Genomic DNA, 26,112 nt, shown 5'->3' with positions numbered 1-26,112 from the left:
CTTTACCCGTGTCGACCCGGGTGAGCTAAACGAGCACACCCATAATGGATACATAAGTCGTGCTTATTTACGTTGCACCGTACGCGGGCGCACGCAGGCGCACATGATATGCATGCCCCTTCCATGGTATCTGGCTTTCGAAAGTGGTCACAGTGCCGTATACACGGAGCGGAGTCCATTTCCGACGTCCAGACAAATTTTATTCAGTGTCAAGATTTTACCATACATCGCACCCAAATCTTGAACACGAATACTCACCAGTATACGTGAATCAAACCTACATTTGATCGGGTTTTTTTTCTTCAAACAATTGTAAATCAATCAGTCTTTCTAGTAGCAAATCAAGCAAAATATCCTACATAATCTGCAATTTCGTTAATCGGATTCAATTTTGTGACCGTGCTTAATTATGTTCATCATAGTGCAAAACTTGTTTGCTTGAGTTATTAATAGGCATTGGTTGTTGGTTTTCTTCATTAAAGCGTTTGTGTGCCAGCAGGTGCACCATATTTACTTGTTAGAGGTATCAGTATAATTATTGTAGGTCCCTTATGCAAATATATTTGGTTTTCGAGGCTATCCACCGTCTCCAAAGACGGTCCTGTACAAAGCGTAAAAAAACCCGCTTATTCTCTACAGCCTTCAATCAGTGATAGAATATGACAGGCTGTTGTGAGTATAGCAACATCACGAGACTTCGACATAAAACATCGCGCGGGAAAACCCGATAACTGTATTTGCTTTTCGTGTGTTCTGTGGTGATATGGACTTCTCGATGGAGATAGCCCCACTCTTAACACAAAGATCAGGGCCATTATGCCGTACTGATTGCGATAATTGCACAAACCTTCGGCCCCAATTGCTGATAGGTTTATTTGAATAGGACCTACTGTCACAACTTGTTCTTGGATAAGTAAAGTTTATGAAAGCTAATGAAAACTGCTACAAATAAGCCAGAAACTTTGTTGCGTTATATTGGATAGCTTAAACACTTCCACTTAAAACTACATCATTTTACCAACATTTAACTAATGAACGATCAATATAGTTTAAAACTGTATAGCTTTTTACGTATACACAATGTATAATTTATAGCTCTTCACACTCATGTGCAATTGATGTTGCACTGTCAGAATTAATCAAAGAAGAAGATTAGAGCTGCGTTCCTTGTTAATGTTCCGCTTAAATAATTTTACACTTACGTTCAGACTTATGAATCGTGACTCGGACTTGGACTCTGGTCCGACTCAAGTCCCATTTTCCGTGACTCGGACTCGGACTCGAATCACGATGACAAATTCCTCGGACTCGGTGACAGGTGACTCTACCAAAAATACCACAAATCGCTTTTTTTTCCAACTACAGATTAGTATTTTGAAGACGGTCCTCTCCTGAGCAAGCGATATACAGTCTGTACGGTGTAGACGAAACGCATATACACAGCGCGTGGGGCCGGCTTGTTCCCGATACAATTGCGAGAAGTCAATGTATCAAAACATGTACCTAGAGCCCACACTTGATATTGCCAATAAATGCAACCTTGACAGTGTTCGATATAAGATTATCCTTTCCAGAAAGTGGTGCCTTGCCTTATCTGACTTGTTATACACAAATTTACAGTTCTTTAATTAAATCAGAGAAAAGTTGTAAAAGAATGGAAACATTTAGGCCTACACTGTGAGGTTTTAGCAGTACCTCAATATATTAAAGGTGACTCGTGTATAGGACTCGTGACTCGACATTTGTGACTCGTGACTCGGACTCGGACTCGACCTGCATGACTCGGAACTCAGACTCGGGAGAGGTGACTCGGATTCGGACTCGGACTCGAGGTTTGGTGACTAGAATACAAGTCTGCTTACGTTTTCTACTTTTGTTTTGTTGACCACGCAGGATCATGGAGTTCGTTTTAATTGTAAAGTGGAGACCTCAACAAAGGTTCCAAAATCTGGTGAGATTATTTTGAAATCTTTCATGCGTTTCGTTCCATAATGTGACAATAAAACATAACAAAAGTACGTTTAGAATTCCACCCTTATGTGGGAACCGCGGTGGAGATTGCAAACGGTGATAGGGAATAGAGAATGTCACTGGTCACACTTAATTGGAAGGCATCCTGTGCTGGTATGCTGAGGGTTTTTACAAACTTAGGCGTCGTTCGTGTCTTAGGCTCCAGAAGTTTTAATTCAGGTTTGTAGTATCAAAAGACGAGTGAAATACTCTCAGTCTTCTGCCATGTAAATAGATTTCATGTTCCTGCAGGAAAAAAAGAACCTATTGAGCTTTATATTAGTCTCTAACTTCTAGAACCTGTATCTTTGGGAGCCAAATTCGAAACGAAGCCGATATTGTGAAAGAACAACGATGCGTTTATAATTTCCATTTGTAAGAACTGCTGCATTACCTGGGTTGGAAGTAGTGGTTGTCGCCCTTTCGAACTTTTCACAACAAGATGAGTAAAAAAAAAAAGGGAAATCCAAACGGCAGGACCATTTTAGTTCTGCATGTAGCACTTTCAAAATCTAGGATATAAAACCCCAATTTAAAAGACTTTCTTTAAGTGCAGAAATCGGAATTAAAACACAACCATCGTTTTAAAATTCTGTCCACGGAAAACGGAAAAAAGGTGTTCTTTCAGCAAAACGAAAACAATTCACATGTACGTGAATGGTTTGGGATTTACGTGAATGGTTTGTTTTGCTGTGATCCATGGACAGAACTTTAAAACAGTCTTTGTGTTTAAAATTTCGTAACTTGAAAATTACATTAGTGATTTGAATGATTCCTGCACTAAAAGAAAGCCTTTCAATTGGGGTTTCATATCCTAGATTTTGAAAGTGCTACATGCAGAACTAAAATGGTCCATTTGTAAGAACTGCTGCATTACCTGGGTTGGAAGTAGTGGTTGTCGCCCTTTCGAACTTTTCACAACAAGATGAGTAAAAAAAAAAGGGAAATCCAAACGGCAGGACCATTTTAGTTCTGCATGTAGCACTTTCAAAATCTAGGATATAAAACCCCAATTTAAAAGACTTTCTTTAAGTGCAGAAATCGGAATTAAAACACAACCATCGTTTTAAAATTCTGTCCACGGAAAACGGAAAAAAGGTGTTCTTTCAGCAAAACGAAAACAATTCACATGTACGTGAATGGTTTGGGATTTACGTGAATGGTTTGTTTTGCTGTGATCCATGGACAGAACTTTAAAACAGTCTTTGTGTTTAAAATTTCGTAACTTGAAAATTACATTAGTGATTTGAATGATTCCTGCACTAAAAGAAAGCCTTTCAATTGGGGTTTCATATCCTAGATTTTGAAAGTGCTACATGCAGAAATACTTCATTACAAGAATTGTCAAGCTAGGTGGGTTATTTTTTGATCATTCTGTATAGGAAAAACTAACGAGGAAACCTAGTATAAGGAAAGTGGTAACCAATTAATATTCAATTCCCGGGTCAGGTCCTTATATGGGACAGATTTGATCTGACATTTTTAGAGTCAAAATGGAAAAGAAAAAAGACCTCAGACCTGATGACGTAATGGCCTTGTTTACATATGTGCTTTCCTGTGGGAGCGAAGTCGGGACGCCAGACGAAGTAGGGACCGTCTGCCACATAGGAAAGCGTACAAGTGAACAAAGCGTGACGTCAGTAGGTCTCAGGCCTATTGTTACTTTGTAACTTATGAGTGTATAGGTCAAATCAGACCCGGATTCCGGATCGAATTTGACACGGGACTTTTAAGAATGTAATATAGATGCTGCACATAGTTGTGTTGTTAATCTATACCACATTGGTAGTGTGATGACTACTTGACCAGTCATGGTATTAAGCCCTATGCCAATTACATTTGTATTTCCGTTTGTATTTCAGTCCATGAGTTGACACCAGGAGACATCAAAGTTATTGGAGCGATAGGGGACTCAATCACAGTAAGCATATTGAGCACAGTTTCTCGCATTCCTCCTATCTCCGGCCCGGTGTTCGGTCTTAGTTATCTGATGTGCTGGTCTTTCTGGACGAATTTAGTGCATAATCGAGCACTTTTGATATCGCCGCGGAGGGAGTTTCCTATGGACGGGGCACCAAACTGCATTGGGCGTTTCAGCTGAGGGTGAGGCTTGGGTGGTGGCATGGACGTAATTCAGGGGTAGTGGTTTGGAAGCGAGGATATATCGCCCACTTGTTGACCATGGGGGATGGGCCAAGGTTTCAATGCACATGCAATAAACATTGGCAAAGTGTAAACCCCGAGCAAGCGTACACGAACATGTACAAGAGAAGAACACAGCACACAGCTGCAAAGCTGGCAACAAAATCGCTGCACAGCTTCGTGCATGCGTATTTTACCGAGATTCACCCTGTGAGAACGATCAGCACACGATGAACGAGACCTTTTTACGAATCTGTTACGTTTTAAGTACCTCACTTATTCCAGAGTTTTCCTTCACCTTTTAAAACTGAACATCTCTTCGCCGCTCTCTTCGTTCTTTCTGTTTCTTCAGGCTTCAGATATTCACGTATATAGTGGCAAATGTGAATTAACATACAGGGGCGGATCTAGCTCTCAAGAAACCGGGGGGTTGAGTGAATGCGTGCCAGAGGCACTCCCTGCGAGGTGGGGGATGATCCGGGAGCATGACTCCGAAACTTTTCCAAATAAACGATGCTTGTTACTACATTATAAGGCAATTTGAGAGTATATATCTAGGAAATTCAGTATTCAATGTGTTATTTTTTGGCCCCATTGCACTGATTTCACAACATTATTCGGAGGCTGAACGGGGGTACTGCTACACTATCCATTTTGTTTAGTTACCAAAACAATTACATGCAATAAGTTAATACACATTAGCACAACAGATTTTAGTGGTACTTTTAAAGTGCAGGCAAATGCTGTTTGACATTTTCAGATTCTGCGAAAGTGTCTTATCAGGGACTTAAAGATGCGAAAGGGTAACCACGAGCAGGACGGATGTGTTTGGCCTACGTTGCACCGAACAAAAATTGAAACAATTATGTCAAAGTTTTTTGTTAACCCCAAACTTACTGGCATTAAACCTGAACTGTTTATTACTATTATTACGGGAAATGGTACCTTAGGGGGGCTTTCCCATGGGGTTGTGCACAATTTTTCCTCCTAACCTCTACCCCAATGGACCGATCCAGTAAGCACCGCCTCATGGTATTCTGACCAATCACAGCCGTGATTTATGTCCGACATGCGTGCACAAAAGTCCGACATGCGTGCACGCGCGTATGATGCGCGCGGCAGGAAAATGCAGTGTGGCATTGGAGATGAGCACGTGTTAATTTGCCCACGTGCGCAGTGGGAGGGGCTTACTGGATCGGTCCATTGACCTATCGCGGTTTGCGAGTTAGCCACGCCCCTTAGACAACCCTATGCAGTTTTTGCACGCTACGTTTTATTTGTCTAGATTTTGCGCGTTCCGCGTCCATTTTGTATATCATGTAATTGGACAATATTTCACAAGCTGCGTTAACGCGATTCTAACGCGATTCTACCGCGATAGGTCAATTTCTCTTATCCTATCCCCACACAATTTGGTGATCTCTATGATAATTCTGTTTCCTAATTGTTGTGAAAATCTCTGACAAAATCATTTTGTATTTATGTTTCTAGGCTGCAAACGGCGCCCATGCCTGCAACATATTTGAGGTTTTCAATGAGTATCGCGGAGCATCATGGAGGTACGATGGTCAGCTACTTCAATGCACCATTTTTGTAAATTACTGCAATGTAATTTTCAAGTTCCTCTTTCTTAACCACACCAACAATAAAAGAGGTTGCATTTGTTATTGCCACGGTCTAAAAAGCTTCAGGTCAGATTTCACCCGAATTTCGAGTTATATTTGTTATTCGACGATTTGACCTGATACTTTTCAGGGTGAAAATGACAGGCTTTTCCTGGTCAAAGTGACACTGTTCCGGATGAAAATGACAATTTTCCGGTTGAAAACGGCACTTTTCCGGCGTAAAGTGACACTTTTCCAGGTGAAAAATGACACTTTTCCCGGGTCAACATGACACTTCTGGGTCAAACTGACCCAAAAATTGATCTGGCGAAGTGTCATGTTGACCCGGGAAAAGTGTCATTTTTCACCTGGAAAAGTATCAAGTCAAATAATTATGACCCGCATTCCAGTATCTATGCCAAGAGGAATCCTCTGTTCACGTTTCTGTGTAAAATGAAGTGTCCTCGTAGTATGCGTGCATGACTGTTATAATTTTAATAAGTCTTTATTCTTTTTTTTTCAGCATTGGAGGGGATAATAATCTTACACTGGCCCTCACAATACCAAGTACGTGGACGATTTCATTGATGTTTGTCTCGTTTACATAGTTTAAGTTCAACCGTCTTGTCGATGGTTGCAAGCAATCGGAAGCCATTTTAAAAACAAACGCTTATATGTTCTATTTCACATGAAATATTTTCCCTTGACTATCTTAATATTTAGCCGTATTCAACGTTTACGTATACATTGGTCTTATTTAGACGTAATTTATTTATTCGGACAGGTAGAATGCTTGGTATGTTGAAACGTCACGCATTATTGTGTTTGTTCAGCGAGGTTGGTGAAATTGAGATTTGCCCAAAATGAATATTATTGCAGTCTTTGAACAATCTCTGTTTTATCTTAAGATATTTTGAGACGTTTTAATCCTGATCTGATCGGGTTCTCTTTGGGAGTGGGAAACGTCACGTCCGGTGGGTCAAACTTCAACTGTGCTGTGCCAGGTTCTGAAGCTAGGTACGTCTCTCGGATATCTATAATTCACCATCTTTCTCCTCACCGAACGGGAGATTGTATGAAACATTTGTCGCACGTGGTGCGATTTTTTTACAGCCGATAAAGACTCTTGAGTCTGAGTATCACCCGTATTGACCTATCGCCGTTTATGAGTTAGCCACGCCCCCTAGATTACCCTATGAAATTGTGTACTTTAAAGCTACAGTCCATCATTTGTAATTTGTGCATTTTGTTCGTTTGAAGCAACAAAAGAGTTCAAAATCTAATGAAGGATACTGAGCAACTAACCTGATGAAGTTTCAGCTAAGCTTCAGCTGTACATTCCGAGAAAAACAGCATTTTCAAATCTCAATTTCAAAGCAAAAGTTACTGAATCATGTTTTGAATTGTGTTAAATTGCAGCTATACGCGGCGTCGCGCACTGATCCAACGAATTATAACAACCGCGCGCGCGTGTGCGTCGTTCCAATACTTGTGCGCGCTGCGCTGAATAACAAAACGAACTACTAATTTAAATTTTCCTACGGTGCTTCTTAAGAATCACCGTTGGAAATGCCTTCTTTCGTTGATTACTTCAAAATGACAGCTTCCCATAAAGAATAATTCTACAGGGAGTTTTGTTCCCTTACTATCTTTCAACCAAGTTTGTTTTTCAACAGTAATTACGCCAGTTACTTTTCGGATGGCTGCAAATGATGGACTAAAGCTTTAAGCCTTGTTTATCTCATAATTTGCGTGTTCCGCGTTCGTGTGTATATCTTGTTATTTGAGAATATTCACAAGCTGCGTTGACGCGATTCTACCACGATAGGTTAATTACGTGCGTTATTTAAAAACATTATGTGATCATCATTTGAAGCCACATTCACGCATCCTGTAACATGTCGTTCAACAGGCCCCGTGCATGACACAGTCTATTTTTGGCTAACACAATTCACATTGTTAAAGCAAAGTAAATGACATGTCTAGGTTTTATTGGATGTCCATGATAACTGGTTACCGATGACCGGATACATGAAGGCGCCCGCTGAATGGTCAGAATCTCGAGGTCAAGACGCAGTCTCAGTTGTTTGAATAATTAATCGCTGAATATCTGCTCACGCATCATAGACCCTTGCCGTGCAAGGGGATATTCCATAGACTAGGTTAAGTTCCTTACACACGAAAACGATTTTACCTTGAAAACAAAATCTTATATATATGATATCTACCTCAAACGAAGTGTAACTGCAATCACTTGATATGTCAAACGCGTGCGTACTAGACCCGATTGTACAAATAAATGTGCTGGGGTAATGCTTTAATATAACAGGGGATGCATTTGGCTCCACCGAGTTACAAGCTTTGCATTTCAAATTACGTTCAATTTCAAATAAATGTGTAAGAGAAAAACTGTTCTTTTGAAATCAGTGGACTATTCGAAATATGTTTTGTTATTTTTACTTATCACCTTTCAGTGACATGCCCGGGCAAGCAGAGAACTTAGTGAACCGAATGCGCGCTAATCCCAACGTGGATATTACCAACGATTGGAAGCTGATTACCTTGTTCGTGGGAGGCAACGACCTGTGCGAACATTGCGTACACCCGTCTAATTTCACGGTGGAAGATTATATTTACGGCATCACCCAAGCACTGGACATCTTTCACGAGAAGGTAGTGTCCTATGTGTCCCTGGACGTATCATATAGCCTTCAGTATGTGGTGGCATTTTCGTAAAACTGAGGTCCAGTTTACATGCAGGGAGGAGATACTTGGTGTCTTTTTTCTGGAAGGGGCACTTAATTGGGAATGTCTAGTTTGAATAAGTCTTGCCCTTTTTCTTCTCCGAATTTTAAGTGGGGAAGGGGCGGGGTTGGGGCAGACACGGTGAGGCGCAGGCCGCGAGTGTTGGTCCGCGCCCCACCTCACTCCGCACCCGTCTTGTGAATCGCCAACACCATCACCACCTTGACAGTTTCCCATAGACCATTATCATGTTGCAGCGATTTGATTTTTTCCCATTCAAATCAATGTAACCAAAGCAAGACTGGTTCCTTTTTGCTCAAAAAGCATTCAGTATTATTATTGGATACAGGGAACATGACTGAAATGGTGGCAGCATGATAAAGATCTGTTACAAAGAAAATGGTATCTGATCAATTCGATTTTTTTATCCAGACACACTATCTTACGTGACAAAGTATTGGCGCTTATAGTAGTACCACTGGTAGGCCTATTACCAAATTCTCAATATTTTGACTGGAAACTGTCCCATATGTTTTTTTTCTTCTCTATTTCAAGCTACCTCGTACCTTCGTCAATGTTGTGGGCCTGATGAATATCACACAGCTTGTCATACAAGAAAAGGTCATCTGCACGATTGTTCACGAGTACGTAGAGACGAGTTTTATAATTGTCAAAGGTTTATCAGTTTTTGACTGCTGTGATGTGAGATTTCGCCTCGGGTGCTATGCGCCCCGAGGGTGTTCAAAATGGCATATCCCTCATCAGCAGTCAACACTTGTTTTGTTATAATATCGTGCCAATAACTCAAAGAGATAAATTGTTGTAACTTGCTGTGTCAGAAATAACATAAATCAGTGCGATGTTACCTTTGATAAATGAAGGTTTTGATGTCCTGCTGGACATGAGCCTGAGTGTTTGACGTTGCAGTTCTCATTGCACAAGAGTTAGTGCGCCGTACGATATTACCCTGAGTGTGTGGCATGCGATTTTATAAACAAGACACGTGGCCCTTCTATAGACCAAAGAAATGACAGTATCCAAGTACACGATAAAACAAAAACAATTATCATCGCGTTTATTGCGAATGAATCTCTAAAAAGAATAATATAATCTGCATCATTCTTAATGTACATGTATATATTTAATTTCAGAATACTTTGCGAATGTATCCTTAATCTCGACCTAGGCGAACGACTGACACTGGAGCAGCTCAATCGGGACTACCAAGTTAGTAATTGATGTCAATGTGACAAATATATTTTATAAAAAGATCCTTAGGTACATCTTATGTAGGGTTTCCCGGCTATTTTGAAATATTTATCATTCAAATTCACCAACTCTATCATTCAATTTCGTCCACGAAAAATTTCACACGATTTTAAGAAAAACCAATTTAGTCATTTACCATTCAATTTCAAAGCTTGGTCATCCTATTTAGTCATCGGATTAAGAATATTCGTCATTACAGATCGAATTCGTCCAACCTGTTGCCGAATGGCAGCATTCAGGGATCGAATTCGTCTTATGAATTTGATTTCTGAATAACAAGGTTTGGCGTAGACGAGACGAAATCGAATTTGCTCGAACTGAATTTGAAATTGCCTGACGAAAGACGATATTAAACATTGAAAGAGCACTAAATCAGTGATGATGAACAGAATTGATTATTAGAAACGGTGAATTCGAATGATTAACGTTTTAAAATAGCCGGGGGAAAAAATTGGTGCTCCAAGATGCAGTCCCTTTGCTACTTTCGAGTTCCATCGCCTAAAATAGATTTTTTTTTCAATTTACTTTTTTTCTAAAGCGGTACCAAATTTATTCACTTTTGAATGAAACATAAAAAAAAATCTGCCCATGTTTAGTTATTGAATTATATTGCTTACAACAATTTCGAAGTATTGGTTGTCAGACAATCAACCCGTTTTCGCGGAGAAGGCTGGTTCCCGCCCCACAAATCGTAAAGATAGTGAACTTGCGAACGGACCGGGATGCAGTCTGCTCGCAAAGGGTACCTGTTTTTTCCCCCCTAAACACAAAAACCTTGTTTTTTAAGCGGGTTGCAGTTGTCCAAAAAAGGAGGAAGAGAGGGTTTTGGGTTGAAATATATAGAACATACATGTTACAAATTCATTAATAGAAAAAAAAATCGAATTGCTTGAAGAGCACTGGAAACACAACTTTAGGCCTAATGGATATATTTTTGTCAAATCATATCGGTTTTCTCGGCTATTTTGAAAATGGTTATCATTGGAATTCACCAATTCTTATATTCAAATTCGTCCAGCGACCTCGATTTAATGCACTTCCAATGTTTAATTTCGTATACTTTTTTTTGGTCAGACAATTTCAAATTTAGTTCAAGCAAATTTAAACAATGAGCAAACGTTTTCGTGCCGGAGTTTCCATTTCGTCTCGTCTAAGGCGAACCTTGTTATTCAGAAATCAAATTCGTAATTGATTTAAATAGGCCTATGACGAACTTGATCTCTGAATGCACAGCTTAGACCAATTTTTTTTCTGTTATGACGAATATTCTCGACCCGGTGACCAAAGAGGGTGACTAAACTTTAAAATTGAATAAAAGATGACTAAATTGGTTTTGTTAAAAATGATTGTGAAATTGTTCTCGGACTAAATTGAATGGTAGGAAGTCGGTGAAGTTGCATGAAAAATATTTTCATATAAATAAATTGGAATTGGTTGAAGAGCACGGGAACACAAATTTAATGGGTAGGCCCCTATATATTTTTGTTAAATTGTATTTAGACTTCATTGTAAAGCCAAGTGGATTCTTTATTTTTACAATAGGATGCACTGAAGGACCTTGCAAGCGGAGGGAGGTATGATACCAGAAGTGATTTCACCATTGTATATCAGCCATTCATGGAGGAAACAGAGTTTCCAATTGGCGATGTGAGTATGATAACCATTTTCATTGCTGCAGTAACAGGCAAGGACATGCATTAGGTCACTAGGCGCATTTTAGTGAAGCATTATTCTACAGATAGCCAAAAACAACTGACATTGTCTTTTTGTGTTTTGTGTTCAATTGCAAAAGCGACGTCTCTAAAAAAAAAAAAAGCTTCAATAGAAAGCCTATCTAGGTCTTATATCGAAATTGGAATTGTGCCGTGGGTGACAAAGCGTTTGTTTTATCTTGCACTTATTTTCCCCATCAGGATGGTAAAGTCGACACTTCGTACATGGCGCCCGATTGCTTTCATCTGAGTGCCAAGGGACATGCCTTTGCAGCAAGGGAGCTCTGGAGCAACATGGTATGGTTCAACCATTCAAACTAATTAGGGACCCTTTCACGCATTTACAAGAAGATGATGAGAGTACGAAACACGTATATGAGGCTTCGAGTACATGTATAGTACAATGATATTTTGTGAGCTTTTTCCAGTGAACCGAAAGCGAGAATCATCGACCATCAAGTCGTCGACGAATGGGAAATTTTCTATCATATCTGGCATGGAATTAATGATTAGTGCTTTTGTTTTAAATTAACCAAGAAAAAGGTCTTGGTGTGTAACAGATCACTCTTTGCCCAAGGTGAAATCGCACCACTGGACCATTCCGCGGCTACCCCAAAAATTGATGAGAAGTTCAAAACTTAACACTGCCGGGCGTATAAAAAAAATCGATAGTTTGCGAATGGTTTGTGAGTGTCGAAAAGAACATGTTCACGGATTTATCGATGATGACGTCAACCTGTTGGGAACATCTTTTATTCGGACCAAATCGGAATTAATAAAAAATGTGAAGGTTTTGGGCTTGTCCGGGAGTTGAACCCGGGACATCTCGCACCCTAAGCGAGAATCATACCACTAGACCAACAAGCCGCTGATTACTGTACGACGTCAACAAATAACATCTTGCGAAAGGCAACTTTTTACCCTTCGGTAGGATTTTGAGTCATTTTTGCATAAACAAAATAGCCTGCCCGGCCAGAGCGCGCTGGCGCTCCAGTGACGGACAAAACCAAAGTATAGCAATTTGGCCTGAGAAAAGGATAAGAACACAAGTAACAATTTAATAGCACACTTTCCAAGCACTCAGAGTTCCGATTTTTTTTCAAGGTAGATAAAAGCTCGTATACCTAGGTTCAAAGAACGATTTATTTCTGGTTCGGTGAACTTTCAAAAATCGTCGCCGTTTCTTGAAGGGACGAATTCGCCCCAAAAATCATCACTTTCGCCGAAACTGCTTTTCTTGGTCAAAATCGAAATCAACATCTTGATGAAACTATTGTCAAGATCCATAAAAAAAAAATCAATCAAATAACGATAATTATTTGTGCTTTTTTTGAGCTTTGTCACATTGTAAAAAGATATGAAAGGGAAATTCTTCAGTGACATCTTCATACAGAATAAATCGTGGCTGTACAAGGGTTAAATGAAAAAAACAAAAGCTTGGGCTTGTCCGGGAATTGAACCCGGGACCTCTCGCACCCAAAGCGAGAATCATGCCACTAGACCAACAAGCCGCTGAAGCATCGAAGATCTTTCGCTCATATTACTATGGGAATAACTAGGCCTTATGTTTTAAATAACATAAATTGACTGTTCCGAAATATAAATTGGGTCCTCTTGCAACCTCTCCTCTAGATTCAGAGAACGATTTCTTTCTGATTCGGTGAACTTTCAAAAGTCGTCACCGTTTCTAGAACGGACGAATTAAAAAAAATCATAATTTTTATCGAATTTCTTTCCTTGGTCAGCAAACCAACAACCTGGTGAATTTATGTTCAAGATCAATAAAAATCAATCAAATCACGATAAGCAATTTGGGCTTTTATAAGCTTCATCACGTTGAAGGGGAAATTCTTCAGTGACATCGTCATACGGAATAAATCGTGCCTAAACCAGGGTTCAACGACAACGACACAAATGAGGGCTTGTCCGGGAATTGAACCCGGGACCTCTCGCACCCAAAGCGAGAATCATGCCACTAGACCAACAAGCCGCTGAAGCATTAAAGAACTTTCGCTCATGTTACGGTGGAAATAATTCGGTCATATGTTTTAAATTTATATCAAAGGAGGACTGTTCGTAATAGAACTTGGGTCATCTTGCAACCGAAGCAAGAAACACACGTCTATAGACCAACACGTCGCTAAAACGGTGAGGCTAGAGTTTCAAGGTGCAAAATGGCACTGCAGCTGTGAAAAAAAGTTGAAAACAAATTGATTTCGTGATGATGGTGTTATCTGTTGAGAAAATATTTTGTTGGGACCAATTCAGGATTTGAAGATTTCAAAAGTTTGGGCTTGTCCGGGAATTGAACCCGGGACCTCTCGCACCCGAAGCGAGAATCATACCACTAGACCAACAAGCCGCTGAGTCTGACAAGACATAAGGATAATAAGATCCTCCGAAGGGAAAATGAGTACGAGTCGTTTTTGCATAAACAAAATTACCTATACCAAAATGCTCCAGTGAGGGACAAAACCAAACAAGTTTGAATTTAGCCTGAGATCCCTCTTGCCAAAAGGTTACAAGACCCAAATTTTACACAAACATTCCAAGCATTCAGAGTTCAAGTTTTTCTTCAGGTAGAAGCTCATACCTAGATTCAGAAAACAATTTCTTTCTGATTCGGTGAACTTTTAAAAATCGTCACCGTTTCTAGAACGGACGAATTAAAGAAATAGATAAAAACAATTTTAACTTTTGCCGAACTTTCTTTCCTTGGTCAACATTTAAACAAACAACCAGGTAAAGTTTCATGATTAATAGAAATCAATCAAATCACGGTAAGCAAATTAGGCTTTTATCAGCCTCGTCACATGGAAAGGGAAATTCTTCAGTGACATCGTCATACAGAATAAATCGTGGCTGAATCAGGGTTCAACGAAAACAACAAAAGTTTGGGCTTGTCCGGGAATTGAACCCGGGACCTCTCGCACCCAAAGCGAGAATCATGCCACTAGACCAACAAGCCGCTGAAGCATTGAAGAACTTTCGCTCATATTACTGTGGGAATAACTAGGCCTTATGTTTTAAGTTAACACAAAAGGACTGTTTGGTGATAGACCTTGGGTCCTCTTCAAACCGAACACACGTCTAGACAAGTTCGCCGCTGAAACACCGTGATTGATAGGGTGATGTGACAGTTTCATTGGTGCAAAATGGCACTGCAGCTTTGGGGAAAAAATACTTACTGATTTATTGATTGAAAAAAATGCAAACCAAACTTTGATAAAAAAAAGTCCTGACGCATTCGACGATGATGTTATCTGTTGAGAAAATATTTTGTTCGGACCAAATCAGGGTAAAAAAAAAATATTAAATCTTTGGGCTTGTCCGGGAATTGAACCCGGGACCTCTCGCACCCTAAGCGAGAATCATGCCACTAGACCAACAAGCCACTGCTTGTGGCAAGACATAAAGAGAATAAGATCCTTCAAAGCAAAAATTGTACCAGTTTGGTAAGAGTACGACTCAGGGTTTTTTTGCATAAACAAAATGAGCTATATACCAAAAGGCTCCAGTTAGAATCCAAGTAGTTTGATTTGGCCTGGGATCTCTCATACCAAAAGGCTACAAACACAATTTATACACAAACATTCCAAGCATTCAGACTTCATTTTTTTTAATGATTTTCTTCAGGTAGAAGCTCATACCTAGATCCAGAGGACGATTTCATTCTGATTCGGTGAACTTTCGAAAATCGTCACCATTTCTAGAACGAACGAATGAAAAAATAATGATTTTGCCGAAATTTCTTTCCTTGTTCAGTTCAAACCAACAACCTGTTGTAGTTATTTTCAAGATCAATAAAAATCAATCAAATCACGATGAACAATTTTGGCTTTTATCAGCTTCGTCACATTGAAGGGGAAATTCTTCAATGACATCGTCATACATCGTGGCTGAACCAGGGATCAACGAAAACAACAAAAGTGAGGGCTTGTCCGGGAATTGAACCCGGGACCTCTCGCACCCAAAGCGAGAATCATGCCACTAGACCAACAAGCCATTGAATCATAGGAGAACTTTCGCTCATGTTACGGTGGAAATAATTCGGCTTTATGTTTTAAATTTATATCAAAGGAGGACTGTTCGTAATAGAACTTGGTTGCTCTTGCAATCGAAGCAAGAAATACACGTCTAGACCAACACGTCGCTGAGACGGTGATGTTAGAGTTTCAGGGTGCAAAATGGCACTGCAACTCTGAAAAAAATTAAAACATGTTGATTTAGTGATGGTGGCGTTATCTGTTGAGAAAATATTTTGTTGGGACCAAGTCAGGATTTCAAAACAAAATTAAAAAGGTTGGGCTTGTCCGGGAATTGAACCCGGGACCTCTCGCACCCTAAGCGAGAATCATACCACTAGACCAACAAGCCGCTGAGTCTGACAAGACATAAGGATAATAAGATCCTCCGAAGGGAAAATGAGTACGAGTCATTTTTGCATAAACAAAATAACCTATACCAAAATTCTCCAATCAGGGACAAAACCAAACAAGTTTAAATGTAGCCTGAGATCACTCATGCCCAAAAAGTTACAAAACACAATTCATACACAAACATTCCAAGCATTCAGAGTTCACGCGTTTCTCAGGTAGAAGCTCGTACCTAGATTCAGAAAACGATTTCTTTCTGATTCAGTGAACTTTCAAAAATCGTCACCGTTTCTAGAACGGACAAATTAAATAAATTAATACAGAAAAATCATAACTTTTGCCGAACTTTCTTTTCTTGGTCAGAATCTAACAAACAACCTGTTCGATTTATTGTCAAGATCAAATAGAAATCAATCAAATCACGATAATCAACTTTGGCTTTTATCAGCCTCGTCACATTGAAGGGGAAAATCTTCAATGACATCGTCATACAGAATAAATCGTGGCTGAACCAAGGTTAAACGAAAACAACAAAAGTGAGGGCTTGTCCGGGAATTGAACCCGGGACCTCTCGCACCCAAAGCGAGAATCATGCCACTAGACCAACAAGCCGCTGAAGCATTGAAGAACTTTTGCTCATATTACTGTGGGAATAATTAGGCCTTATGTTTTAAGTTAACACAAAAGGACTGTTCGGTGATAGACCTTGGGTCCTCTTCCAACCGAAGCAAGAAATACACGTCTAGACAGGTTCGCCGCTGAAACACCGCGATTGATAGGGTGATGTGACAGTTTCATGGGTGCAAAATGGCACTGCAGCTTTGAAAAAAAATATATACTTACTGATTTATTGATTGAAAAAAATGCAAACCAAACTTTGATTCAAAAAAAAGTCCTGAGGCATTCGATGATGATGTTATCTGTTGAGAAAATATTTTGTTATAACCAAATCAGGGGAAAAAATATTAAATTTTTGGGCTTGTCCGGGAACTGATCCCGGGACCTCTCGCACCCAAAGCGAGAATCATGCCACTAGACCAACAAGCCATTGAATCAAAGGAGAACTTTCGCTCATGTTACGGTGGAAATAATTCGGCTTTATGTTTTAAATTCATATCAAAGGACTGTTTGTAATAGAACTTGATTCCTCTGACTTGCAATCGAAGCAAGAAATATTCGTCTAGACCAACACGTCACTGAGACGGTGATGTTGGAGTTTCAGGGTGCAAAATGGCATTGCAACTGTGAAAAAATTAAAACATGTTGATTTAGTGATGATGGCGTTATCTGTTGAGAAAATATTTTGTTGGGACCAATTCGGGACTTCAAAACAAAATTAAAAAGCTTGGGCTTGTCCGGGAATTGAACCCGGGACCTCTCGCACCCTAAGCGAGAATCATACCACTAGACCAACAAGCCGCTAAGCGTTGTACGACATAAGGATAATAAGATCCTCCGAAGGGAAAATGAGTACGAGTCATTTTTGAATAAACAAAATAACCTATACCAAAATGTTTCAGTGATGGACAAAACCAAACTAGTTTGAATTTAGCCTGAGATCCCTCATACCAAAAGGTTACAAGACACAATTTATAAAAAAAAACATTCCAAGCATTCAGAGTTCAAGTTTTTCTTCAGGTAGAAGCTTGGTAGATCCTGAGAACGATTTCTCTCTGATTCGGTGATTTTTCACAAATCGTCACCGTTTCTGAGCTTTGTCACATTAAAAGGGAAATTTTTCAATGACATCGTCAAACGAAATAAATCGTGGCTGAACCAGAGTTCAACGAAAACAACAAAAGTTTGGGCTTGTCCGGGAATTGAACCCGGGACCTGTCGCACCCAAAGCGAGAATCATGCCACTAGACCAACAAGCCGCTGAAGCATTGGAGAACTTTCGCTCATGTTACGGGGGAAATAATTGGGCCTTATGTTTTAAATTAATATAAAAGGAGGACTGTTCATAATAGAACTTGGTTCCTCTTGCAATCGAAGCAAGGAATACACGTCTAGACCAACACGTGACTGAGACGGTGATGTTAGAGTTTCAGGGTGCAAAATAGCACTGCAGCTGTGAAAAAAATTTAAACATATTGATTTAGTGATGATTGTGTTATCAGTTGAGAACGTATTTTGTTGGGACCAATACAGGATTTAAAGATTGTTTTTTTAAAGTTAGGGCTTGTCCGGAAATTGAACCCGGGACCTCTCGCACCCTAAGCGAGAATCATACCACAAGACCAACAAGCCGATAAGCGTTGCAAGACATAAAGAGAATAAGATCCTCCAAAGAAAATGAGTACGAGTGATTTTTGCATAAACAAAATAACCTATATCAAAATGCTCCAGTTTATAAAAAAAAAAATTTCCAAGCATTCAGAGTTCAAGTTTTTCTTCAGGTAGAAGCGCATACCTAGATTCAGAAAACAATTTCTTTCTGATTTGGTGAACTTTTAAAAATCGTCACCGTTTCTAGAACCGATGAATTAAATAACTAAATAAAAAACAATCTTAACTTTTGCCAAACCTTCTTTTCTTGGTCAAAATTAAACAAGCAACCAGGTGAAGATATTTTCATGATCAATAGAAATCAATCAAATCACGGTAAGCAACTTATAGGCTTTTATCAGCCTCGTCACATTGAAGGGGAAATTCTTCAAAGACGTCTCATACAGAATAAATCGTGGCTGAACCAGTGTTAAACGAAAACAACAAAAGTTTGGGCTTGTCCGGGAATTGAACCCGGGACCTCTCGCACCCAAAGCGAGAATCATGCCACTAGACCAACAAGCCGCTAACGCCTTGAAGAACTTTCGTTTTTATTACTGTGGGAATAACTTGGCCTTAAGTTTTAAGTTCACACAAAACGACTGTTCGATGAAAGAACTTGGGTCCTCTTGCAACCGAAGCAAGAAACACACGTCTAGACAGGTTCGCCGCTGAAAGACCGTGATTGATAGAGTGATGTGACAGTTTCATTGGTGCAAAATGGCACTGCAGCCTTGGAAAAAATACATACTGATTTATTGATTGAAAAAAATGCAAACCAAACTTTGATAAAAAAAAAGTCCTCACGCATTCGATGATGATGTTATCTGTTGAGAAAATATTTTCTTGGGACCAAAATATTAAATTTTGGGGCTTGTCCGGGAATTGAACCCGGGACCTCTCGCACCCTAAGCGAGAATCATACCACTAGACCAACAAGCCATTGAAACATAGGAGAACTTTCGCTCGTGTTACGGTGGAAACAATTTGGCCTTATGTTTTAAATTCATATAAAAGGAGGACTGTTCGTAAGAGAAATTGGGTCTGTTCTATGCGCACTACTTGCGCTAACTATAGTCCCTTTCACCACTCAATAATTATACATGCAAACATCACAATTAGTTGCATGTAGCCTGTCGCCATGGCTAGCGTCGGCTGATTTATTTTCAGTTCATTAATACAGTTCAAAATTCACATGTTTACATTCAAATTGCTGTAAACATTGTAATAACAAAAACATTCGATGGAAGCTCTTTTTCCACGATTGAGGTCTTCGTATATAGCTCACTTTCAATAACGCTGCTGTATTTTAGATCTATGATTTCGCTCTATAACTGACTTTGCCCAGGGTGAAAAACCAGAGATAAAACTCTATGAGGTAAAACTCTGGAAAACCTTGTGGCCGTATACATTGTGTAATTCTTGAATGCATAACTTACTGGTACGTATACATAAAAGTGTCTCATCTTCTTTTACATGAAATATACCATGTTTATTGGTCGTTATGAAAAAATACCGACCTAGCGCGTGGTGGACGCAGGCTAGAATGGCCATACCACGGCCACACACACGCCCTTTACTCTATAACGTGCTCAATGACATTCTATTCAAATTAACCCTATTCTTCATCCTGTTCACTCAAGCATCAAGCTTGTGAGTAACATACAGACAAATTTTTCCTGCTATACTTCGTACCGCAGGAAAATAAACTTCCTCTTGCAACCAAAGCAAGAAATATACGTCCAGACCAACAAGTCGCTGAGACGGTGATGCTAGAGTTTCAAGGTGCAAAATGGCACTGCAGCTGTGAAAAAGAGAAAATTTAAAACATATTGATTTAGTGATGATGATGTTATCTGTTGAGAAAATATTTTGTTGGGACCAAATCAGGGGAAAAAAATATTACATTGTTGGGCTTGTCCGGGAATTGAACCCGGGCCCTCTCGCACCCAAAGCGAGAATCACGCCACTAGACCAACAAGCCATTGAATCATAGGAGAACTTTCGCTCATGTTACGGTGGAAATAATTCGGCTTTATGTTTTAAATTCATATCAAAGGAGGACTGTTTGTAATAGAACTTGATTCCTCTGACTTGCAATCGAAGCAAGAAATACACGTCTAGACCAACACGTCGCTGAAACGGTGATGTTAGAGTTTCAGGGTGCAAAATGGCACTGCAGCTGTTGAAAAAAAGTTTTAAACATATTGATTTCGTGAGGATGGCGTTATCTGTTGAGAACATATTTTGTTGGGACCAATTCAGGATTTCAAAACAAAATTAAAAGCTTGGGCTTGTCCGGGAATTGAACCCGGGACCTCTCGCACCCTAAGCGAGAATCATACCACTAGACCAACAAGCCGCTGAGTGTGGAAAGACATAAAGAGAATAAGATCCTCCGAAGGAAAATGAGTACGAGTCGTTTTTGCATAAACAAATAACCTATATCAAAATGCTCCAGTGAGGGACAAAACCAAACAAGTTTGAATTTAGCCTGAGATCCCTCTTGCCAAAAGGTTACAAGACACAATTTTTACACAAACATTCCAAGCATCCAGAGTCCAGGTGTTTCTTCAGGTAGAAGCTCATACCTAGATTCAGAGAACGATTTCTTTCTGATTCGGTGATGTTTCAAAAATCGTCACCGTGTTTTAGAACGGACGAATTTTAAAAAATCATAGTTTTTGCCTATTTTTTTTTCCTTGGTCAGTTCAAACCAACAACCTGGTGAAGTTATTTTCAATATAAATAAAACAAATCTAACCGAATCACGATAATCAACATGGGATTTTATGAGCTTTGTCATATTGAAAGGGACATTCTTCACAATGACGTCGTCAAACGAAATAAATGGCTGAACCAGAGTTCAACGGAAAAAAAATTGAGGGCTTGTCCGGGAATTGAACCCGGGACCTCTCGCACCCAAAGCGAGAATCATGCCACTAGACCAACAAGCCACTGACGCATTGGAGAACTTTCGCTTATGTTACTGTTGGAGTAATTATGCCTTATGTTTTAAATTAGCATAAAGGGACTGTTCCATAAAAGAACTTGGGCCCTCTTCCAACCGACGCAAGAAACGCACGTCTGGACACACACACTAATCATTTTGGGTTTACGGGGTACCACTATTGGTCGTCCCTAATCCCCTTCTTTTGTTCTCCTTTGTCGCCTTAGAAATCTCAAAATACATAGCGCTACGGCTATGGGATACTTCAATTTCTAAAGACCGTACTTGCAGGGTACCATTGTCCCTATTGTTGCCCTTTGTTGCCGGTACCCCATAAGTGCCCATATGTAAGAGCAGGTGTGCGTGAATTTCTATACGCCCGAGGACAATGCTTAGTGTTTCCCTCCATCCACATAATTTCACACTCCCATAGACTAAGCACATGAACCATACGATCGAGGACCCTTTTCAACAAAAAGCCCAACGCTCGAGGACTGAAAGGATCTATTGTTTGCTCTCTGTGTATCTGTCCTCTATCGTAAAGCCACACATGTACCAACACGCCGCTAAAACACCGCGATTGATAAGGTGATGAGACAGTTTAATGGGTGCAAAATGGCAATGGAGCTTTGGGAAAAAAAGGCATACTGATTCAGTGATTGAAATAATACAAACCAAACTTTGATAAAAAAAAAATTCCTGACCCATCCGATGATAATGTTATTTGTTGAAAAAATATTTTTTGGACAAAATCAGGATAAACAAAACAATTTTGGGCTTGTCCGGGAATTGAACCCGGGACCTCTCGCACCCTAAGCGAGAATCATACCACTAGACCAACAAGCCGTTGAGTATCGATAGATCTAAACAAATAGAATCCTTCGAAAGAAAGTAGGGTTATAGTTATTTATCTGCAAACTAGTAGCTGTAAGCACTCCAGTTTGATGTTTCAAAGCAATCGACAGATTTTAATAAGCAATGTTTAGAAGTAAATTGTACATTATTATTATTTGCCAAAACAACTAACACTTCACTTGGAAATAGGCTGAATCGGGCATTGGGAGAGAGAAGTTGAAGAAGGATCAGAGTAGTTCGAGTTTCAGATTGAAGTGAAATGTGAACTCTCTGTGAGCATATTTGTTTTTTTCTTTGTTTGGTACACAGCTTCAGCCAGTTGGCCGCAAAACCGATGCCTGGGATCCATATGCCACCGAAATTCCATGCCCGACCAAGGTAATTGAAAATAAAATAACACCACATGGTGGTGAAAAAAAGAAGGAAACTCACTTCGGACAGCAACTTTCACCCACTTCAAATTCAATTTAATGGTATGAAAAAAAGCATTATCTTTAAACATTAAGTGACGAAAAAAGTATTGCAAATGGATATGCTGTCTCTGAGGTATGGTACTTTAAAATGTTCATGTTATACCAAACCTGTTTGTCAACGGATGGCTTTATTCCATCCACTTGACTGAGCTCCGGAGCTTGATTTGAAGACCAAAAACACTACACTAGGCTTACACGTGGACAACAGTGATTTTGGTGACTTGCATTCAAATTAGCATAATAACACTATTCTTGCGATTTTTTTAAAGATTTTTTTTTCACCACGTACGGTTGAAGCACTTACTTCACTACATTATAAACAACCAAAATAAAAAGTTCAAATATTCGTTAAGTAAGTAGATAAGGCCTACAATTCCTGTCCAAAGTGGGTTTCCTTCTTTTTGCACCATACACCATGTTGCCTATCTTGCTTTGAAGCATTATCATGTCACGCTTTGTATATGTACATGTGCAGTTACCAATAGTTAACTTAAAGACACATTGGAACATTATGACTTTACCCGGAAACGTACCTACCGATTTCACATGACAATCCTTGCTCAAAGTGAAGATAGGACTGGTTAAATTATTCCGCCTCAAATGGTATTATTCGGAAGAAAACAATCGATGAATGGTGGTTTAAGGCTGTGCCCGCCGTCACAGTTTTGTACGTGCGTTAGCAAATGATTTCACTTACGAGACAAATCGTGCATGGTGTTCCTCTGTTTCCTCTGTTTTGTGCAACTGTATATATCGTATCCACTGAACTGAATCTTCAACAAGTTAGTTGTTATGCAACCTTCTTGAGATGTTGATAAGTTCTGTTGCTTCAAACGAAAATTTAGACAAAAGCAGATAATCCTGTGTAGACCTACCTCTAATGCACAATTTTACGTCAAACCAGACATTAATGATACCGAACTGGTTAACAGACTAAACGACTTGCAAACAAACACTCCTTTACATATTAAACTACTTACCTATTTTCTTGTGGTCGGTAATTTCCACTGCAGCATCTCTCTGCAAAAACTGCGATGAAAAAAAATAAGAATCAGCAGTATATTTACAAGGGACCGATGGATTCAGAATAGTTTTTTTTTTACTGCATTGGTCCTTTATAGATATATACATATATATCATTGATGTTGAATTTTAACACCAGTGTTTTCTTGCATTGCCCTGTCAACCATGGCAAAGGATCTCTTAAATGTATTTACACAAAGCGCTTTCTACGCCTAATTCCGATCAAAGCAAAAGCTTTAGTGAATACATTGATTAGGTGAAACGCCCCCTCCCGGTCGATGACTGTTCCCCAATCCCCCTCCCCCCCCCCCCCCCCCCCCCCCCGCTCAGAATTGGGAAAGGCAAAAAATGAGCTGTTTTGTACCCTTTGAATGCCCTCTCTATATAATATGAGGCCGCCTTAACTCCCTCTGTACAACACTGTATGAATTATGTGCAAGCGAGCACAGACGATAATCACTGGATTATTTGTTCGCGTCTCTCTGAAGGGTATATATTTGTTCTTAATGCAAAAGACGTTTTATGTATAAACGATAAAAAAAATCAATTTCAAATTTAATCGTAAATAATGCGTTTTAATTTTAAAAAAAACCCAATAAAATAAGAAAACGGAAATATGTTGTCCTGGTTTCACACCTATGTTCCGCACCTATGTTCCGACACAACTTCCGACACACCTATGTTCCGACACATTTATGTTCCGACACACACACCCTAACCCTAACCCTTACCCTAACCCTCACCCTTACCCTAAACGAAACACACAGGCGTGTTCGAACATAGGGTGTCGGAACATACAGCAGTTATGCCGAGGGCCATGTATACTGTTTTAAGCAGCCTTCAGCGGTGGTAAAACGGGGGTTTAAATCCACCTATATGACGAGCTCACAATTAGTAGGAATGGATTAAATCACATTGTGAATAATGTATTAACCTTTTTGCTTTCTTCAGAAATATCCCTACTTTGCTACAATCAAAAATAAAGACGGCGTGGTGGATGGGGGAATCCAGTCCGTTGAGCCGTGTCATCAGCTCGTACTCGCCTTGCAGTTGCTACTGGCTCTTCTTGTATTCCTGAATAAATAAACTCCTCAATCCTTAACAATCAAACAAAACCGTCCACCCTTTACCTCGTTATCTTCCTGAAATACCCGGAAAGTAAAAACTTAACTACTGTGACATAACACGCAAATACCGGGATTTTTTTCATACTGTTGATTTTCCGATGTGTAGCGTATAACATTTGTTTTTCCGCAACGGTAGCCGTCTTATATTGCATTGTCCCCGATATGAAGTTTGTTTGTTTGTTTGTTTGTTTGTTTTGATTTGGGTGTTTTTGTTTGGGGGGGGGGGGCGGTCAAGAGTTTACAATACCAAATTTGCAATTTTGTTGAGATTATGCCTACTCATTGTTATATTCCTGTATTGCCATGCACTGCCTTAACGTTACGTGTACCGGGGTTGAAGTGTAAACGACTTCCACATGGCAAACACGGGTCAAAATCGCATATCAGTCTTTGACTTCAATCCCAGGCTTTGTAGACCCTCTGTTTTATAGACCAACTGTTGAAAAGAGCAAGGGAATTTATGAGCAAGAAAGACCATTTCTATTTCCCCTTTATTTTGTCACAATGGCTCAACTTCTTAAATATGTAAGATGCACGTACATGTCTACATAATACCGAGTCATATAGCGCAGATTGTTTATCACATTATAAGTAACCGTTAAAATGTATCATTACTTTGTAAACTTATTCGCAGTATTTGTTAGATTTACTTACAAGACAGAGAACTGTATAAATAGAGAGATATTACACATGTAAAGTGCACTAGAATTAATTTAACACTCAAAAGTGAAATTGTCTACATGAGGATTGCTTTCGAATGTGGAACTGAGGAAGGCAATATGGTTGATAATATAATGCACATGTTAAAATTGAATGATATATGGATTTATTTGTATATCTCGGGTCTGGATTAATTGATGATTCTTTATTTTGGATTTAAAATCACAAAATCTGATAAGTTAATCGCAGACCGTTTTTTAACCATTTGAATTATTACATCGTTTAGTCTCCGTGTGCCCATAGTTCAACATCATCTGCACTCACAGGGATAGCTATCGGATTGTCTCCTAGCTAGGACAGGTAGAGGTTGTTACTACGCATTACACGGCGCTTCAAATGATATGATACCTTTAGAGTTTCACTGCACTCAAATAACCGTTGTAGTGCCGTTTAGATTATCGACTATTATGGCCGTTGAAGTAAACAAAGCATATTTTGATCTTTTGATTGTTGATGTAACATTTCATTATCTAAACAGCGAGTTGTTAACCTATAAAAGCGTGATTAGTGTTCCTATGGAGTGCGCATTATCTTTTGTATTGATCTTTCTCAACAGAATTCGCAATTTAATCTCAATTCTCCCTCGGTTTTATAATGACTTCAACAGTTCTTCAAATGACGATGTTGTGGTAAGACGAGTTCAAAGGGTATCTGGGGAACATTCCTTTGTGTCGTTATTTACAGACTTGATGAAGAACCAGATTGTCATATTAAAAAAAAAAATCAGTTTGTATATAATTTAATGTGTCCTTCACACTGTTTTCCTTTTCTTTATTAAATCGCTGCGGAACGCTTCGACTAATCGGCATGCACTTCGTTGACTTTCTCTGATTTCTAT

General features: G+C 39.4%; 1 protein-coding gene and 19 non-coding genes across 20 annotated transcripts; 1 reads left to right on the top strand and 19 right to left on the bottom strand.

The window, feature by feature from the left end:
- Positions 1-1,290: 1,290 nt before the first annotated feature.
- LOC119742781 (phospholipase B1, membrane-associated-like) lies at positions 1,291-25,968 on the top strand. The gene is made up of 13 exons (XM_038218954.1): positions 1,291-1,311; positions 1,894-1,951; positions 3,873-3,931; positions 5,644-5,711; positions 6,280-6,323; positions 6,665-6,773; positions 8,231-8,429; positions 9,057-9,145; positions 9,653-9,728; positions 11,313-11,417; positions 11,684-11,779; positions 22,241-22,309; positions 24,379-25,968. Exons 1-13 carry the CDS (start codon positions 1,291-1,293, stop codon positions 24,511-24,513), a joined length of 1,128 nt encoding a protein of 375 aa, XP_038074882.1. The 3' UTR covers positions 24,514-25,968.
- Trnap-agg lies at positions 12,278-12,349 on the bottom strand. The gene has a single exon. It is a non-coding gene; the product is annotated as a tRNA-Pro (tRNA).
- Positions 12,922-12,993, bottom strand: Trnap-ugg. Its single transcript has one exon. It is a non-coding gene; the product is annotated as a tRNA-Pro (tRNA).
- On the bottom strand, positions 13,401-13,472 carry Trnap-ugg. The gene has a single exon. It is a non-coding gene; the product is annotated as a tRNA-Pro (tRNA).
- Trnap-cgg lies at positions 13,773-13,844 on the bottom strand. The gene has a single exon. It is a non-coding gene; the product is annotated as a tRNA-Pro (tRNA).
- Positions 14,379-14,450, bottom strand: Trnap-ugg. The gene has a single exon. It is a non-coding gene; the product is annotated as a tRNA-Pro (tRNA).
- Positions 14,805-14,876, bottom strand: Trnap-agg. The gene has a single exon. It is a non-coding gene; the product is annotated as a tRNA-Pro (tRNA).
- Trnap-ugg lies at positions 15,416-15,487 on the bottom strand. The gene has a single exon. It is a non-coding gene; the product is annotated as a tRNA-Pro (tRNA).
- On the bottom strand, positions 15,788-15,859 carry Trnap-agg. The gene has a single exon. It is a non-coding gene; the product is annotated as a tRNA-Pro (tRNA).
- On the bottom strand, positions 16,399-16,470 carry Trnap-ugg. Its single transcript has one exon. It is a non-coding gene; the product is annotated as a tRNA-Pro (tRNA).
- On the bottom strand, positions 16,834-16,905 carry Trnap-ugg. The gene has a single exon. It is a non-coding gene; the product is annotated as a tRNA-Pro (tRNA).
- Trnap-agg lies at positions 17,206-17,277 on the bottom strand. Its single transcript has one exon. It is a non-coding gene; the product is annotated as a tRNA-Pro (tRNA).
- Trnap-ugg lies at positions 17,664-17,735 on the bottom strand. The gene has a single exon. It is a non-coding gene; the product is annotated as a tRNA-Pro (tRNA).
- On the bottom strand, positions 18,037-18,108 carry Trnap-agg. Its single transcript has one exon. It is a non-coding gene; the product is annotated as a tRNA-Pro (tRNA).
- Positions 18,580-18,651, bottom strand: Trnap-ugg. Its single transcript has one exon. It is a non-coding gene; the product is annotated as a tRNA-Pro (tRNA).
- On the bottom strand, positions 18,997-19,068 carry Trnap-agg. The gene has a single exon. It is a non-coding gene; the product is annotated as a tRNA-Pro (tRNA).
- Trnap-ugg lies at positions 20,039-20,110 on the bottom strand. Its single transcript has one exon. It is a non-coding gene; the product is annotated as a tRNA-Pro (tRNA).
- Trnap-agg lies at positions 20,417-20,488 on the bottom strand. Its single transcript has one exon. It is a non-coding gene; the product is annotated as a tRNA-Pro (tRNA).
- Trnap-ugg lies at positions 21,012-21,083 on the bottom strand. The gene has a single exon. It is a non-coding gene; the product is annotated as a tRNA-Pro (tRNA).
- On the bottom strand, positions 21,851-21,922 carry Trnap-agg. Its single transcript has one exon. It is a non-coding gene; the product is annotated as a tRNA-Pro (tRNA).
- Positions 25,969-26,112: the final 144 nt, after the last annotated feature.

This window comes from Patiria miniata, unplaced genomic scaffold (assembly GCF_015706575.1).
Source record: "Patiria miniata isolate m_02_andy unplaced genomic scaffold, ASM1570657v1 HiC_scaffold_6, whole genome shotgun sequence".
Lineage (NCBI taxonomy): Eukaryota > Metazoa > Echinodermata > Asteroidea > Valvatida > Asterinidae > Patiria > Patiria miniata.
Note: the sequence above shows the minus strand (reverse complement) of the source record. Positions and strands in the feature narration are given on the sequence as shown.